This window comes from Macaca nemestrina, chromosome 13 (genome assembly GCF_043159975.1).
Source record: "Macaca nemestrina isolate mMacNem1 chromosome 13, mMacNem.hap1, whole genome shotgun sequence".
Classification (NCBI taxonomy): Eukaryota; Metazoa; Chordata; class Mammalia; order Primates; family Cercopithecidae; genus Macaca; species Macaca nemestrina.
Genome location: NC_092137.1, coordinates 21,100,277 through 21,119,879, shown reverse-complemented (window position 1 = coordinate 21,119,879; position 19,603 = coordinate 21,100,277). Strand labels below are relative to the sequence as shown.

General features: G+C 32.7%; 1 protein-coding gene across 4 annotated transcripts in view; it reads right to left on the bottom strand.

The window, feature by feature from the left end:
* Positions 1 to 662: 662 nt before the first annotated feature.
* Positions 663 to 19,603, bottom strand: part of LOC105479857 (tudor domain containing 15) — a 72,398-nt gene continuing 53,457 nt past the window's right edge. For 3 of the 4 annotated variants that reach the window (XM_011738179.3, XM_011738181.3, XM_011738180.3), the window contains 2 exons: positions 16,086 to 16,171; positions 663 to 13,306 (listed from right to left, as the gene is read on the bottom strand). In XM_011738179.3, coding sequence (XP_011736481.2) covers positions 7,496 to 13,303 — 5,808 coding nt within the window. In that variant the 5' untranslated portion in view covers positions 13,304 to 13,306; positions 16,086 to 16,171 and the 3' untranslated portion in view covers positions 663 to 7,495. The remainder of the gene's footprint in view (positions 13,307 to 16,085; positions 16,172 to 19,603) is intronic. The other variant, XM_011738183.3, reaches the window with a different exon arrangement.

Sequence of the window (19,603 nt, the reverse complement as noted above, 5' to 3'; positions counted from 1 at the left end):
ACTTATTGTGAAAAATTTTTTAACTCAAAATAATCAATATACAAAACCAAAAAAAAGTTCCCTTGGATATACACAAATAATAGTCAGCGACAATATCAAAACTGCTTAAAAAGTGATATTAGAGTTCAATATTCCTCTAAAAATCAAAAAAAGTTACGCTGATATTAACATATACAGATTTAAAAAGTAAAAACAAAAAGTTCAGACCCTCTGAAATTTAACCTACTCAGGCTCTCATAGAGAAGATTTAAAATCACAACTATGCTAGGAAAATACAAATATCTGAATAATTTGTCTTTATTTAACAGTTTTGGACCTGAGTGTTTTATTTCACATCAATATAGAGCCTTGAAAAATGTATATGTGAATATTATTTTTAAAAATATCAACAATCTTGCCTGGTTTACTAATGAATCACTTTTTTCTATATTGAAAGCCATTTTACATGAGATTGAAAACTCATTCTTTATATAGATTAGCATTAGGAAGGAAAAAATTTAAAAGTTTTAACAATCCTAAGTTTTGAAATATAATATTTTACACAGTAACTTAAATGTTCTACTGTTCTTCAAATTCTTAAATAAAAATCTGTTAGCAACATTTATAAAATAACAGATCTTACTAACTTAAATTAACAGAAATTTTTTAGAATGGAAAAGAGCATTATTCCAATTTGCCTATACCTATAAAATAAAACTTAATCCTAAGAAAATAAAAATACTAAGATACAAACACTACTGTTTGTTTTTATTTGAAAGCACTCTGAATAAAACTGCACTATTACTACACATCTTCTATAATTATACAGTATAACAGGCTGAAAAATAATACTTTCAAAATAAAACAAAAAAGCTAGTTTTAAATTATAAACTATCTTAAAAGAAGGCAACCTAATTTCACATATATCTTCAGCTATTTTCTTTATTGGATTTCTGTCCAAACAGGAAAAATATCAATTAAAATTGGCCAGGCACAGTGGCTCACACCTGCAATCCCAGCACTTTGGGAGGCCGAGGCGGGCAGATTACAAGGTCAGGAGTTCGAGATCAGCCTGGCCAATATGGTGAAACCTCGCCTCTACTAAAAATACAAAAATTAGCCAGGCAAGGTGGCGGGTGCCTGTATTCCTAGCTACTCGGGAGGCTGAGGCAGGAGAATAGCTTGAAACCAGAAGGAGGAGGTTGCAGTGAGCTGAGATCGCGCCACTGCACTCTAGCCTGGGCGACAGAGTGAGACACCATTTCAAAAAACAAAAAAATTTAACTGAAATATAGACTTGTCAAAACATCATTTTCTGCAGGATTTAATAATTTAAATGCTGCAAATAAATTTTCTAGTTTGTATATTCTTATCATTTCCAAATATAAAATATTATACATTAAGACATAACTGAAGTTAAAGGAACTCTGAAAACTAAAGGCAAATGATTGGTCCTTCCTGATTAAATTGGTGCCCCCTCCAAAAAAAAAAAAAGACATCATAATGCCTTTTCTTTGACATTCAAACTCATTTTATTTAATAAACCAAAATCATTAACTTTGCCATATTTTATGGTGACTAAACAACAAAAGCACCCCAGTGATACAATAGCTATACAAGTTGTGTAAAATGTGGGGACCGGGAGCAGTGCCTCATGCCTGTAATTCCAGCACTTTGGGAGGCTGAGGCGGGTGGATCACCTGAGGTTAGGAGTTCAAGACCAGTCTGACCAACATGGTGAAACCCTGTCTCTCCTAAAAATACAAAATTAGCAAGCACCATTGCACTCCAGTCTGAGTGACAGAGCAAGACTTTGTCACAAAAAAAAAAAAAAAAAAAAAAAAGAAGAAGTAGTTGTACAAAATGAATTATTTTCCAAGGGAGATATTCTTCATAATAGTGTAAATAATCTTCAAGATCTGGCAGGGCTTAGGGGAGAGGGAATGACACAAAAGTGTTCAGAGAGTTTAGGTTACAAAAAGTAAATGTTACATTGTCTGTTCTAAAATAATCACAAACTAGAAATGAACTTGTTTGAAAAAATACATACATGAAGTTTCCAACTCTTAAGTAAACTTTAACTTTCAGGATACCAAATTCAAACTTACAGTATTTCTGGAAATTATTTCCCAACATCAAAGAGATGACAATATCAACATGCTCAATACAGACACACAGATATTAACACACTTGATCGTCCCTAGCTTGCTTAGGAATTTTCTAAATTTTTGCAAATATTCTTTAAATCACCCCATATCCAGTTCTTCAGAAATGTTTGGCTTATGCTAACTCTTAAGTGCACTTGTATAATTTTATGGCTCTATCTTTGCATCAAAATAATACTCTGAACTTGCTCAATTAATATTTACTTGCAAAATAAATTCCAATTCAATAGTAAATGAAATGACAAAATAGTGATTCCCCTTCCCCACTGGATATACTGTTCTTGAATATCACAAATATCTCCAAGTAGCTAATAACCAAAAATATAAAACCCAACTAAAATTAAATATTACTCAAAATAAAATGATAGAAAATTATCATACTATGAGCTAAACACAAGGAAAGAAGAGATTATGTCTGACTTCTCTATTCCCTTTTAATAAATGTCACTCCTATAAGCACTTATATTTTCCAGGGAAATGGTAGCACTAACTCTCTTTATATTAACCACAGTTGCAATTATAACTCGACAAAGTAGGAACTGAAACAAAGGTCAGGGAAGACGTGTAAAGTATCAGAAGGTAAAATGGTATTTATTGCCTTTGAAACCACACACAAAGAAGAATAGTTCATCAAATAAAATATTTTCAAGATATCTCACACTGGTGAACCACATTTACTAGGTAATAATCTTTTAAAAATTATTACTAAGTAAAAATCTTTTTTAAATCTTTTTATCATGTCCTAGGTCACAGAAAATTTCTACAGCAATCTAACAATCTAACAAGGTCTCCTGGGGAAAAAAACCTGAAAAATCTAGATTCATTTAACATGATTTAATATTGGAAGTTGCCGTACTATGCTTAACACCTTTACTCTAGCTCTACAGTGTCTCAACCAAGATAGTAATTACTGGGTATCCTATATATCATTTGTTACCAAACTAATGCATAAGTGATCTGAGCTTCCATTTTATTCTACTGAAAAACAAAAAATCATCAGTATATTGTAATATAATCTTCAAATCATTATGGATCTCATTAAGAGTTACTCAAGATTTATTCATTTAAAAATTCCTATAAACTATAAACTTTTACTTAACAATTATATGTATAACATATAGTATAATATATAGTATGTAAAACATACACTATATATACAATTATATAACACATGCTATATATATAATTCTATGTAACAACTAAAAACTTGTTCATTTAGCAATATATGTCTACAATGGAAAAAATATATATAACCTATTCTATTCTTTATCTGGAACTATAATCACCTCTTACTCATAAATCATCTCTTACTCATAAATCCTATCTTCCAAATAGAAATTTAATGATGAATGTAACCATTATACCAATACTAAACACATCTGTGTGTATTCACCCTAAATATAGTTCAGTTTCTTGCTTAGCAGCATCAAAAATTATTTTAACTTATGATTTCACAAAAATACTTTCAAAACAAATATAGTTTTATCAGGATGATTATATTTCTAACAGTTAGTGAGCATTTATTATGTACCAGGCAACACTGCAATGCTTTACATGTTTTAATTTATTTAATCTTCACAACCACCCAAAGGGGTAGTTACTATTATGATCTCCATTTTACACAAGAAGAAACTGAGGCACAAAAGAGTTTGAAAGCTTACCCATGGTTTTATTACTAATAAGGGATAAAGCAAATATTCACACTTAGGGAGTCAGCCTCAGTGCCCATACTTTTAATAACCATTCAATGCAAGCAATTCATAAATCTCTCTGACTCAATAGTGTTGTGTTCTCAAGACTTAGTCTGACATTTCACATGTCTATCAGCCATTCTCCTCTGGATGTCTAGATGTTACTTCATATTTAAAATATCAAAAACTCTTCTTTAAAAATGGGTTATCATTCTAGATTTCTTTCAAAGATGACTTCCAGTTAAATAAGTAACTGTAGAAGGATAGGCACACATTACCATTAAGCACTGCCTCATTAGCAAAGAATGAACAGATATTTCTTGTGCTTTTTTTGAACGGGTTATTACATTCTCTAGTTCTCATAATCTACACAAGGACTTTCAAGCAAAAACAAGCATGTGGGCAAGAAAGCATGATTTTGAAAAACAAAAATAAATGAGAAAACATCCTGGAAAAAGACTAACAAGTTTGTTCTGGAGAAAATAGTCTACAGATAAAAACAATTACCCTGAATATTTAAACACTGATGCTAAAATAGGCTGAAACTATGGGATAGTTAAGCCAATTTTCCAAGTGTAAAGGGTGGCAACTTCTGCATTTAGAACAATACCTGGGCAAGATAAAGTAAACATATTATACATCTAGGCCATTTCTAACATGATGATATTTTTACTATTTACTCTGAATTGTTTAGCTCAAAATTACTGTGACTCATTATGTATAGTCTGGACTTCAAATACAGGAAGAATAGATTCTAAGAGTTTTTACACATAAAGCCTAAAATTATTTTTTTCTCACAAAATAATTCAGGAAGTTATCTACAGTCCTCTCTAGAGTAGTGATTATCAACCTTAGCTGTGCATTAGAATCACCAGGAGAGCTTTAAACACCCATTAGTAAAGCCACAGTTCTTGACCAATTAAAACAGAATGTTTAATTTTTAACAGGGACCCAGGCGTCGGAGTTTTTTGAAAGCTTCCTTTGTTGATTCCAATGCAAAGTCAAGGTTGAGAACCACTGTAACAGAGTCCCTTTTATGCTTTTTTAGTAGGTAAGACTCTTTCAAATATTGATGTCTTAAACCAAGAGGAACTACTAAAATCACTTTGCCCTGGACCCAGAGTACCTGCAGGCAATAATAGTGGAAGAGTAATAGAGGTGGTAGGAGCTGAAATAGTAAAGGCAATAAAACCAGTTTTTTTTTTTAATGTTGTTTTCTTGCTTTGTTTTAAGGCTATGATTACAGCAAGTATGGAAATTTATTATTAGTCCATGAAACTATATTTCTTATATTTGTCATACAAAGTCATGATTTTTTTCCTTACATAGGACTTCAAATCTGTGTTTTGAAGTATAATTTAATGTTTGGTTTTCTAACTGCTTTTACAACAGCTACTTTAACTCACTCAGTGATTCACTGTGTGTTAGGAGTGCTATGAGATAGAAGCTGGGACCCAAAGTGGGTCCTTAAAGAATCTGATGGGGAAAAAAACATAAAAGAAGTTAGACACATGCACAGGTAAGGGAACAGTAAAGGATGTAAGAGCCAAAATGTATGGTTTGGTGCCAAGAGTTTATAGGAAACTCTTCCCCAAGTAAGCTAACTACTTTTCAAAAGGCAGTATAAATAACAAACAAAAGCAGTCAGAGAAATCTGAGTTGAAAATCTCAGTTCCTTACTTACCAGCTTTAAATTCATGGGCAAGATACTTAATTTCCCTGAGACTCATCCATAAAGTGGTGATAATAGCCTGGAGGAAAATGCTTCTTTCCCACTCCTGATGTTTCCTTCCATGTGGAGGTTCATGGGTGGGGCACTCTCCTAGCATAATACTCCTAGCCTCTTTGTTCTTCTTACTTATGCCTTCCAGAAGTAAGGTCAATCTCATTGGTCCATTTGGAAGGAAAAAGACCTATGTTTGATTAGCCTCTTCCTCCTCCTTTTCTTTCTGGGGAGAACTGCCTCAGGCTGTTTTACATGGGTACCCTCCCAAGAAGATTCTCTTGTCTATGCCTATAACCGTCTGTGTAAGTCTAAATAATTCCTTATTTCATTATTGGTAAGCCAATTTTTCCATTAATATAAGTCAGTCTTTAATATTGTTTTTGGTTTTATTTATTTTGTTTGTTTAAGTGTGACATTTTGCTTAACAATTATCTTTCCCCTTCTGAAGAAGTTTATTTGAAAGTGGTTTAGAACTCGAAGGGGAGTACTAGTTATTAGGTTCCTAGACCTTTATATCAACATACTTTGTAGAGTTGTAATAAGCATTAAATGAGGTAATACATATAAGACTCTTGAGACAGTGCCTGAAGCATAATAAGCACTCAAAATATGGTAGCTGTTTCTATTGCTACAATAACCACTACTGCTATCAGGAAAGATTCAAAAATTAGATAGAAAAGGGCGCCAATTGTAAAGCATTTATCAATTCACTATAAAACATCTAGGTGAAATTCAAATAAAATACGTTCTAACATTACATCAGTAAAAACAAGATATTTCCACTCACTGAAAGAGTATAGCCTGTTATGACATTAGTTATAATACAGAATGTAGAATAACATACGTTTTATTTATAAAGTCAAAACAAACATTTGCCAGGGAACATTCTTTACAGCCTACAAAATCCTCAGTAACTAATCCATACAGAAAATGAATGTAATGTGGATAAACAAAATCAGACAATACTGTAGTGCATAAAATATTAAAATTTTAACAATATTTTAGGGTCAGTTTGACATCTAAAAGATTTAAGAGAAAATATGCTAGAATCAGTTTATTTATAAATTTATCTGGTTCAGAAATATGCTAGAAGCACACTCAAAACACCTAAAGACATTTCATATGATATAAAACTATATAGAACAGAAAAACGATTCTTCAAAATGAGCCCAGGAAGCTCACTAATAATAGCAAGATTTATTAACATGAGATCTACAGACATTTAGGAGTTTTATGAAACCCTTGAAATTATTTGTGAAATGTCATGCATGTGTGCATGCATGTGTGGTTAAAATCTTTGACTACATTCTAAAAACTCCACCATTCAAAAAATGTAAAGAGAGTGAAGCAAAGTTTTATAATCATAGTGGCCACTTCCAGTTCATCCATTTATCCAGATTTTCTAGTAAGTTTTCCTGCCATTTATTTTCAATTTGGATGTTAGTACATGAAAAACTTTTAAGGAATAAAAAAAAGAATCTACAGAAAATAATCTACTTTATAAAAATGTCTATTTACCTTTTAAGTGTTCTTCTGATTTTTTTTTTCCATTATCATGTGATGTTTTTACTGCTGTTCTCAAGTTCATTGTCTTATTTTCCTGTATTCCTTCGGTTGGTAGTTTTTCAAAAATGTCTTCAACATAACTGCTGTTCTTCAAACCATCGGGCAGTTCCCAAAATGAAGCTGTTGTACATGTATCAAACAAAATGGCACTCTGGAAATGTTTTCCACTACCAACTTTCTTTCTCACTGTTAAATTTCTAGAATGTGATCTTTTACTAATACGAATTTTCCTTAAGAGGTTCTTACAGACATCTTTCCTCTTTGTAGATTTCTGTTTACACTTTTGTTTCTCAGTGCATGTAAAATTTATATTTTGTTTTTTGTAACAATTTTGATCTAACAATGGGAAAATAGGCTTACTCTGTAATTTATATTGGATTTTTAGTAGAGTCAGTAGCAGTAATTGCATCAAGATGAGCTGAATCTTTAGAATAAGTTGCGAGACCAGATGCAACTAATATATCTGCCAAATTCTTTTTCTCATGAATGACATCTACTTTCAGTTTTTTTTCAGAATTATATTCCCTAAACTGAAAAACTAGGTCTGGTTTACTTAGGAAATCTCGAAAAAAGCTTTTGGCTTCTTCACTCCAATGTTTTCCTTTAGCAGGTAAGATACCATATAAAATACATGGATAACTCAGCCTTGGCAAATTCAAAAGTTCCTCAGGAACAACTTTAAGATTTATAATTTCTGAATAATGTATATAAAAAGAAAATCCATAGTCAATCAACACAAGACATAAAGAATGAGGTAAGACTTCAGAAATTTCTACTCTATTCCACTGATCTTCCGATTTATATTTGAACAAACAACTAGAACCGGGAATTATGAACTCCTGAGGCAATGTTTGTAAGGTCTCCGGGAGATCAGAAAGCAACATAAAAAGATATTTCATTATGTCAAAGAAATCTTCTAACTGAATACTGAAGTCTGATGGATCAGAAACAGCGGTTGCAATACCAGAATACTGCCTATCATTTTGGAATTGAACCCAAGTAAATGATTTTATTGTGCATGATGATACAGGAGTCTTAGATTCAAAGTTGTAAACAATTTCTGCAGGTCTAAGTTTGTTTTCTTCAACATGAACTGTATTCAAATTTAAGTATTCCAAAAGTAACAGGTCATCTACCAAAATTTCTACTTCCCAAACAGCATCTAAATATTTCAGGAAAAGAATATTTATTTCCAAATGAGCAAATAAGCACTCAAAGGACATGTTCTTAGAATTTTCAAACCAAATCCACTTACAAGGTATAGCTTGTCTAGGAATATTTCTTATTTCGTTACTAAGCAGCTTGGTATTACATACAGGCACTATTTCATAGATACCACAATCTACTAAAAAAACAAGTACTTTATCATCAACATATTTTTCTTCCACTTTTGATCGATGCCATTTCAAGGTATTTTTAGATTTTGCCAAGCATTCTAAACCTTTTTCAATACTTTCCATTGATAAAAGGGGGGAATTTTTTTCTTCTTTAGTAATTAATACTATTAAATCTGATAAAATCTTTTTATTTTTGGATAACTTCACATAAAATCTTCCACTTTTTGAAACATTAAGCATTTCAGCTTTTTCAAGTTGTCCAGGTTTGAATTCTTCGAAAGGAATTTTAAACAGCTGTTGGTTCGAATTCATAGAACCTTCAGACTCATTTGATTTTCCTTTCTTCATTTCATTATTATCACCTGGGCTCACCTTTTGAGCAAGAACCTGAGGCATTTGCAATGCTGACTTCTGTAGTTTTGAACACGCTTTCCATTTCAGTAGTTCATTAATGACACATCTTTCATCACAAATCAAATTTACTTCCCATTTCTGATCATGCTTTTTCAAAAATTCACAATAAACTGTTTTGTTATGTACTTTCGAAGTAAAATAATCCACAGTTTTTTCATCCCATATTTCATCAGGCTCATTCCATTTTACTCCACTAAGAAAAGAATGGATTCCTAGCTGAGGAACAGTTAGAAATTCCCTCTGAAGTTCATAAATTTTACATGTGTTTACTATTGCAGAGTTACCATAGTCAATAAATTCTACTTCAAAAGAATTTCCTGGCAAAATTTTCTTAATTACTGCCCTGTAAATGGCATTGTCACCAGAATATTCCGCAACTACAAGATCTCCCACTAGAAGTGTAACTGATTTTTTCTCTTTCAATCTCCTTGCTGTCGTATTTAGAGCATCAGCAAGTCTGATAATTATACTTTCATTCTCAGCAAGCTGAATATGGAAACTTGCTGGATTACTGATATTAGATACATACCCTTTAACTTTGGCATTCAAATAAATTTGGGGTTGAGGAAGGTCTTTAATCCGTGGCCTAATAAGGTCATATGGGTTTTGTGAGGATGTTTGATTTAATGCTCTGATAAAAGACTGTGATACAACCTTTAGTGGTTTTTGAAGCACACCCCTGTTCTCAAGAATATGTGCAGCTCCAGGGGCAATTTTTATACCCTTAAGCCCATCATTCAAAGAATTCTTCATTTTGTTTTTTGACACCGGTTCCATTTTATAACACACTGATGGTTTCAAAAACCTGGCATATATACTTTTGGGATGCATCAATTGATCCATTTTTCTTTCGGAATATGTTACTGGACTAGTTTTATTAATCACATTATGGCGATAGTTGTTTCCTGTTCTGCCTTTCAAAGAAGTAGTAAGTCTCTTATTCTCATTTATTTTATTACTCTTTTCCATGCAGCATGCTTGGTCACAATGTCTTTTTCCATAAGCATGAAGCAACACTTTAATTTTCTCATTTATATATTGAGATCCATCATACAATTCTATACCAAGCTGTCCATCTGACTCCTGTGACAATATTATCGCCTTTAATGGTTTTCCCAAGAAATTGTCTTTAAACCAACTACTGATTTCTGCTGGAATATCTACATCTCTAAGATCTGACAAAAAACACTTAATAGCTTGCATAGGTGTAAACAACAACTCTGGAAACTGAGCTGAAATGGCCCTCAACATATTTTCTCCTACTAATTGCTTATTTCCAAAGTCTACAAAATAGACTTGAAATTCAGATGATGAATCTGTTGGTACTGCTAAAGCTCTATATGAGAGACCATCCTCTACATACTTAGATATGCACACTCTCATTTTATTAGAATCATATTTTGGACAATTTTTGAGGTTACTGCTCTCTGTGATTTTTGTTTCTATCATCTCTAGATCTTTATTATTTCTGCCAAGCTGGCAATAAAATTTTTTGGGACTATATATGTGAGATATATATACTTCTTCTTCACTTCCAATTTTTATATTAAAGGAAGAATAACAGTAACTGTAAAGACTAACTAAAGATGGGAATGTCTCTGATAATGTGATATACTGAGCAGAGCCACGATTCATAAGAAATTCTTTTGCACTAGCAAATGAGGACTGTAAATCCACTAAGTTATATAAATGGTTGGGATGTATAATAACTAAGGCATAGATGATACAAGTCAATAACCCTCTAGATGAAGAGATAAAATTCCGCAAGTCTCTGAATGCTTTTCTTGTCCAACTGAATAATTTACAACTAACAGGATCAATAAAATGGTTAAGACAACATCTGAAGGCTTGGCTTTCTAGCAAGAGAAAACGTGGGTTAATTGCACAAAGATCTTTAATTAAAACCCTTTTTTGGTAACCATAGTCAACAAATACTATGTCAACTTCTTTTGATACTTGAGTCAAAACAGCAGCTCTATACCACTTCCCAGAATACTTAGCAACACAAGCCGTCTGCCCAATCTCGTAAGGATCAGAATGAATACTATAGTAATTCTGAATTTGCTCCATTAGTAATTTTAGGTCTTCTAACTTACATTGGAGCTGGCATGAAAAGTCACCTGGGCCATAATAATAGGAACATTTAACTTCAAGAACTGTTCCTGGTTTAAAACTATATTCTTTATAAGACCAGGATGACTCAGGTCCCACAGACAAGGTGAAAGGATTTTTTAAATCTGAGACATTAACAGCTGGGGACTTTGGCAAAGACAAGTTATTTTCTACTAGGTTATTTGAAAGGTACTTTTTAGATTTAGGTCCTTCAAGAAGGGCAGATATGACTTTTTTAATATTAACTTTGTTTTTAGATTTTGAATTTAACATTGAATATTCACTTACAGATTTTGGAAAATATTTTAGTTCTACTTGACAATATTCTGCATATCCAGCTTGTAACATAAGAGAGATAACATCAATATTTTCTGAGGCTTCAACACTTTGAATATTTACGGTGTATTTGTCATCTTTTTTTGCTATAACCTGAAGCAAAATTGCTTTGTTCAAAACTAATTTTTTAAAATAATCAATTGCAGCCTTAGTCCATAAATCTTCAACAGGAAATATATGTGCAAGTGAACAGCACATTGCTAAGGCAGGTAACTCACAAAATTCTGGAAGCAAAATTTTTACATCAAAAAATGGTATGGAGTCAGTATTACCATAATCCAAAAAATAAACATTAATCTTATAACCATTAATTTCAGTGATGACAGCTCTGTAAAAACGTCTGTCCTTGCTATATCTAGCACAACAAAATAATCCAGGTTCAGGTTTTCTTAGAATCATTTCATCGTTTTCACACAAATCATAAAATTTGTTTATATTTTTCATTATTTCTTGAAATTCATTCTGATGGTCATTAGTGCGTACCCAGAAATTTGATGGGTTTAATACATATGCTATAAAAGCTATGTAGGCAGCCTCTATCTCCATTTCTACTGTTTCAATGGGAAAACCTACTTTTAAAATGCCTTTTTTATTTAGAGAGTCTATTGACCATTCAATATTTCCCATAAAACTCTCAACTGCAAAGCTGTTTACATCAGACACATTTGTCTCACTCAAGATACTGGATATTTTTGAATCAGACATCGGACAAAGTACTTGTGTGCCTACAGTCTTCAGTAGACACTTAGAATTAACTGTAGACTCTTGAGTTTGTAATGTCACGTAATACAAATGCTCATCCTTATTGAACCAATCAATGTGTACATATACCACTTGTCCTAATAATGCCTGTTTAAATATACTCAGTTGAAATGTTCTTGCATCTCTATCTTCACTGTGCAAACATGTCAGAGAACATGGAAATGAAAATAATGGTACTAAAATAAAATCTTGTTTAAGTTTCTTTACATAAATTGAGGGTATAGCCTCGCTACTGCCATAATCCATAAACCAAATTTTTACTTGATTTGGGGGCAAGAGCTGCTGAAGAATTCCTCTATGCCACTGTCCATTTCGCCTTCTGGCAACACAAAGTAGTCCAAAATTATCACATGTGGGACTAGTTTCTTGACAGATGGTATCATAATGTAAAGTCATATGTGCTGTCAAGTTTTCTAGTTCTGGAGTCCATTTAATTAACTGACAATAAAATTTACTTGGGCTCAATGCAGATGATACCTTTACACTTTCAGTACTTCCTACTGACAAAGATGGCTGCAACTTATCCAGAACATGTTGAATATCAAGTGAAGTGTCTTTATCACCTAATGACAATTCAGGTCTTTTATGTTGCGATAAATCTGGCATTTGTTGAGGGAATTCTTCTAACATTTCCACAATAAGACGAAATGAATCTCCATCAACAAGTCTTCCTAATTGTAACTCGAGAGCCTGAGATATAATTTTTGGCACTTCAAAAAGAAACATTTGCAGAGGTAAAATAGCTTGCACATAACCTTTCACTTGTATTCCTACTAATGACTTGAAATAATTCAAAGCTTTAGGGGACCATTTTTCCCCAACTGGTAGTATATTCGCAAAAATACCAAATACTACCCGTGGCGGTAGCTCAAATAAATTGCCACAGGCTGAAGCAATCTGTGGACCAGCAACTCTTAGTTCTTCTCCACGATCTATGAGGAGCACTGTATAGAGTTCATTTTTCTTTTCCACGACTCTTCCTCTCTGCCATTCTCCAGATACTCTTTCTTCCACCAAACAAAATTCATCAATTTCCACATTATTTTTCACTTTTGGAGTATGTTGTATTTCTCTCTGCAATATGTGGTAGTCAAACTCACATTCATTATTATTTATGCCTTGAAATTTCACCAGAATATCCTTGGGAAGACATTTAATATGTGATATTGTCAGATCCACATCTAAAAATGTTGGTAAGAGAGATGTAGAGTCCATTTTCTAAAAAGCAAATGATAATTACTCATTAGCTATCAAAGTTAACTGCAATTAGCCTTATGTTTGGCATATAAACATAAAACTAAAAATAATTATATGCCTGTATTTTATCAAATTTAAACATGTTGATAAAAATTATACACACTGAATAAGATGCTGGTGAAATAAACAAAATCTAACATTCACTCTTTTCTATACTTTTAAAATTTTTCATTGAAATATTACAAAACCTTTTTTTAATAGGAAGAATATCATCACTGGAAAACAGAGAGGAGCAACCTTTATTTTCCAGAAACTTTAACAAATTCCAGCTGGATATTAGACAGATGTGGTGTAATGAAAGGAGCCAAATTAGCCTCATTGGGGACCTCCTTCTCCTGTGAGACAACCACTTTCCTTCATGCAGACTCTTTCCAACAATCTATAACTCAAAGAGGTGAGTGCTAGAAGAAAGGGCAGATGGTGAACCAAAAAGGGGCACATTGTTTGCACTCCCCACTTTATGCTGAATTCGCAATATTTGGACTCTTATCAGTATCATTATGCAACCCCGGGATTCATCTTTGATTGAGGGAAATCAGCTGAGACCTGGACACCAATAAGGGAAGCCAAGCATAGAAAGACACTGAAGTAGGTTAGGTACATCCACACCTTATCACTGGCATGACTGGCCACAATAAGTGGAAAAGGGAAGGAATCTATAGCATCAAGGCAAAATTTTCTACCATAGCTAATCTGTGGATTTTTAGGATTCTAAAAATAAGGCAAATATGCAAGAAATATAAATAATCCCCAATTTCAGGCAAGAACCATCGTCTACTGTGACAGAATACAGCTCAACTCTTCCTTGACTCTGAGTTAACAGTCGACAGGCATCAATTTATTACTATGAGGACGAGTAAGAGAAAAACATTGCATGCCCTCCCCTCAAAAATGAGGGATCCTCTAAAAAAAAAAAAAAAAAAAACAAGGAAATGCTACTCCATAGAAATAGATGTACTGAAAGAAATAGCAAAGTCCTGTTCTCAAAAAGGTCAAAAGGTGAAAATATAACAACTAATATTAGGATGAACTATACACACATGATAGATTTAAAACTATAATGGGAAAATGAAACCTAAAATAAAGATAAATTAGAAGAAAATTTTGACAGAATACCCCAAAGCTCAGAGGAAAAAGATAAAAAGATGAAAGAGGAGTATATAGGGCCAGAATATAAACTCTCACCAAAGTCTAAATGTTGTCATTATTTAGTCACAGGCCTTCACCCAATTCCTATACTTTACTCAGTTTATAGCCCCATTAATTCCTTACATCAAGAGACAACCAGGTACTCTCAAATAATCCTATACTGCATTATACCAAAACTGTCTTCCTGGCATTCACCTAAAAGGCCCTGTGACCATTCACATGGGTACATGGGAAAGAAAACATTTACATACATCTTTCAGGAACCATGCCACCCTTTTTAATGTATAAAAAGTAGATGTACCCAGGAGATCTCCTTCATTAACCAGAGGTGGTATATACAGAACATGTAAGACAAAGCAAGCCCAAAGGCACAAGGAAGTTTTTAAATAGGTTATTCAAACTATCAAAAATCTACTCCTCCACATCACTGTCTCTCCATCAAACAATACAGATGGCCTTCTGGGGAATTTCACATCAGAGGGGGTAAACATCTGGTTTATACATGGCTCTCACTTAATGCCAGTAACATCCAGAAATACATTGCTGAGGCATTACACCCCAACCCGGGTGGGGGGCGGTAATGGGGGCAGGGTGTCAGACTAAGAAATGAAAGAAAATCTTCACAGTAGAAAGACCTACCATTACATCTACTTTGCCTAAAGAAGAAATTGCTTGAGTTAATAACCTATGCATATTAATATATAATGGCTAATAGTTTCTGCAGGATGATTAGGAATGCTGAAGGAATAAGACTGGAAGACTTATTACAAAAAAGTCTGAAGAAGAGGTATGTGAATGAGCCTCTATGAATTGGTACATAGGAAAATTTTAGGTCCCATGTGATGCTCACCAGAGGGCCCCACAATGAAAAAAATATCTTAATCAGGTAGACAGCATAACCTCTCCTGTCAGTCAGGATGTCAGTCAACCTCTTTCACCTGCCTCTACAGTGCTTACTCAACAGGATCATGAAGAAAGTTCCAAGTGTTATGGATAAAGCTCCTATCCTTGGGTGCCTAAAGACCAAATGAAAATAATTCAAAGAAAATTCAAGTATATATATACATCTTTTTAATTATATATATTTATATATAAAATGTATATATATCTTTTAAAATATATTAAATATATTATATATTTATATAATGTATATATCTCTTTTAAAATATATAATATATAAAATATATTTATATATAAAATATATTCTATACCTAATATAGATTATATATTATACAAATATATTTATAAAATATATTTAATAAATATATTAATAAATATATTTATAGAATATATTTTTATATAATATATAATAAAAATATATATTATATTTATATATTTTATATTTTATATATTTATATTATATATTTTTATATAGTATATATTATATTATGTTTGTATAATATATAATTATATTTATATATTTATATAAACTATCACAACGAGGAGTGATATTCAGTAAATTTAAAACTATTTTACACAATGAACAAATATATTATTTTAAAGACATAATTTAAATCAAGATGTTCTAGATCCAACCACTACTCAAATATAACAATCCTTAGAAGACTACTACATCACAGAAAGTACTTACACTGTATACACAGGATTCAGATATCAGTACTCAAATAATTGTGTGAAATTTGGCAAACTATTTTTCCTTAGAATCAGACTCTAAATCTGTAAAATGAAAAGTTTAATTAAATTAGGGTTTTTCAAACCATTTTTCTGCAGCCGAAATCTTAAACAAATGTAAAACGCAAAAGGTATTTTTTGCAAAAATCAAAATACCTATAAAGTGGATTCATTAGTGTTCTAACAATTTCATACGTTTATAAAATTTAATTGTGAAGTCAGTAAATGAAACTAATGAAGTTATTCTATTAAACACAAGCCAATAGCAGCCTCATCATATAATTTGACTTACGATGTTTGATAGCACAGTATCGGGAAAATCAGGCTTACAAATATGGAACAGTCTACCTGCTTCCAAAATTATACATGATCCAACACAGATAGAGCAAACAAAAATATGGGAGAGCCACAACTTAAATAATCAATGAGTTAATCTAATGGCACTAACTAGTGCTCTTCTCTGCTTTTAAATTTAGTATATAATATTTGAATGTTTTGTATAAAAATTGTATTTTAAAAAATCAAATTGAAATCCAAAGTTCCCAAACACCTGAATTAAATCTAAATAAAAAATATACAGCATCACAGTTCCCCTGAGGTTTGAGGAAAATATAATCTGCAAACACTATTAAAATTGATAGGGAAAACTCTTTCTATACTAAAATTTCCTGATTCTATAGAACATATATTACAGATAATGGCACTCATTGAAGTTTATCTTCTATAAATTAACATCAAATAAGTCTAGACCAGTAGAGTCCACTAGAAACACAATTAAGCCATATATATAAAGTAATCCAGTAACACCATTAAAAAGTAATTAAAAAGAGAAATCTATTTTAACTCAATATACCCAAACCACTATCATTTCAACATGTAATCAACATAAATTATGATATTTGATTTCTTTTTAATACTAAGTCTTCAAACTATGGTGTACATTTTACATTTAGCGTACATCTCAATTTGGACTAACCACATATCAAATGCTCAATAGCTATATGTGGTTAGTGACTACAGTATCTCAAAGTACAGGTCTAGAACTATGATACAATTTTACATTTTAAATATAAATTTTGTCAAAAATCTTAAAGCAGGTAAAATAATAGTTCCTTGTATTAATAACTCCTTATAATGCTTTAAATTTTTTTAAGGTTTTTAGTACACCAGTTTAACTGATCTTCACAATAAGATTCTTCATGTTTCATACCACAGAACTGAAGATCAATTGAAACCAAAATTGATCAAAATGGAAATGTAAAAAGAGATTCAAGTTTCTGATTAGGTTTTCTGATTATCAGTCCAGTGCACTATGTACATTATTTCTACTGCTTTACACTGTTGTTTCAACTAAACTACATAATCATGGGCAAGAACCAAAATAAAAATGAAAGATGCAAATACAAAAAAAAAAAAACCCACACAAACAAACAAGCAAAGCAACATTCTGGGACAGAATCTGCTTATTAATTCTTCCTTTTTCAAAATTTAAGATCATTCTGCTCAAACTTTGGCAGTATTCTGGCAAGGTTACTATGTTCCAAAAGACTGATTCAAGTTGAAGCATCTGTGCTTTGGTTTTCCTCCTCCCGTCTTTTCCATATATTCAGAATGGTTTCTAGATTCACCTTGTTAATGACACTGATGTGATGAAAATAAAACTGGGTATACTATTTGAGTATGCATATTTCAAAATCAGGGCTTATTTTTTTTTAACGTTCTTTACTGAAGTTCACAACGAGGAGTGATTTTTTTCCCCAAGGGAACATTTGGGAGCATCTGGAAATAATACATTTAGTTGTCTTAACTGAGGTAGAAAGTGAGTGCTACCAATCTCTAGTGGGTAGAAGCCAGGGATGCCACTGAACATCCTATAATGCACAGCAGAGCACATTCTTCCACAAACAAAGAATTATTCAGCCCAATATGTCAACAGTTCTGAATTTGAGAAACTGCTTTAATGAGAGCAAAAACAAATACCAGGTAGATAAAAGAACTAATTTATTGAAACTATCTAAAAGAAGTAGAAGAAAATACAAGAATATTTTTCTAATCTTACTAAGAGAGACATCTTTTAGGAGACAAAACCCAGAGGCCATACAATGTTTTAAATATATTAATTTTGTTAATCATAGCCAAAAAATGAAGCTGTAAACAACATTGAAATCAATTTAATTTACTGCATGAAGGATTTTCTCAAGACAAATATCTTCATCATCTATGACTCCACTATCATTCCACTCACAATCCACCAGGAAATTCTACTGGGTTCATCTCCAGAGCATATAAAAGTCTGACACTTGGCAATTCTGCTGCCACAACCCTGGTCTAAACTACCTTCCTCTGTCATCTGTGATACTACCTTCCTCACTAGTCTTTTAGCCTTAACTCCAGCCTATCCCAACCTGTGAATATTCTTAGCATTGTAACCAGAGTGATCTTTTTAAAATATAAGATACAATATGCTGAGAGAGAAAAAAAAAAAAATCAGTGGCTTCTAATTTCACTGAGTGAAAATTAAAACCATCAAAATGGCTTCATGAAGTCCAAAAGGGCTAACCATCACCACCACCACCACCAACACCAAAACCTCCCATGTTTTCTCTTACCTTATTTCCTATTACATTCCCCTCACTTATTACACTGAAGCTACAATGCCTCCCTTGCCATTCCACGAATCTTTCCACCTTTGGGCTTTGGGCTTAACTGCTGTCAGAGCATAGCTTGCTTCCTCACTTCCTTCAAGTTTTGGTCAGATGATCCCCTCTAGGTGAAGCATTCCCTGACTATTCTAATTAAAACTGTAACCGGCCGGGCGCGGTGGCTCACGCCTGTAATCCCAGCACTTTGGGAGGCCGAGGCGGGCGGATCACAAGGTCAGGAGATCGAGACCACGGTGAAACCCCGTCTCTACTAAAAATACAAAAAATTAGCCGGGCGCGGTTGTGGGCGCCTGTAGTCCCAGCTACTCGGGAGGCTGAGGCAGGAGAATGGCGTGAACCCGGGAGGCGGAGCTTGCAGTGAGCCGAGATCGCGCCACTGCACTCCAGCCTGGGCGACAGAGCGAGACTCCGTCTCAAAAAAAAAAAAAAAAACTGTAACCTCCCACAAACTTAACAGTCCCTAGCCCTTCCCTACCCTCTCTATCAAAAGCAACAAAAAAGTTCTATTAAACTAGTGGTTCTCAAACCTTTGTTCTCAGGACACATTTATAGTCCTACAAATCATTGAAGATCTCAGAGAGTTTTCATTTATGTGACTTATATCTACCAACATTTATCATTTTAGAAATAAAAATAGAAATTTTAAATATATTTAATTCATTTAAAAATACTAAACCCACTAAAAACATAGATATTTTCATGAGAGATGGTTATATTTCCTAAAACCGAAAAAAATAGTGAAAAGTGACATGGTATTATAATTTTTACAAATCTCTTTAATGTCTGCTTAATAGAAACTAAGCTGGATTCTCAT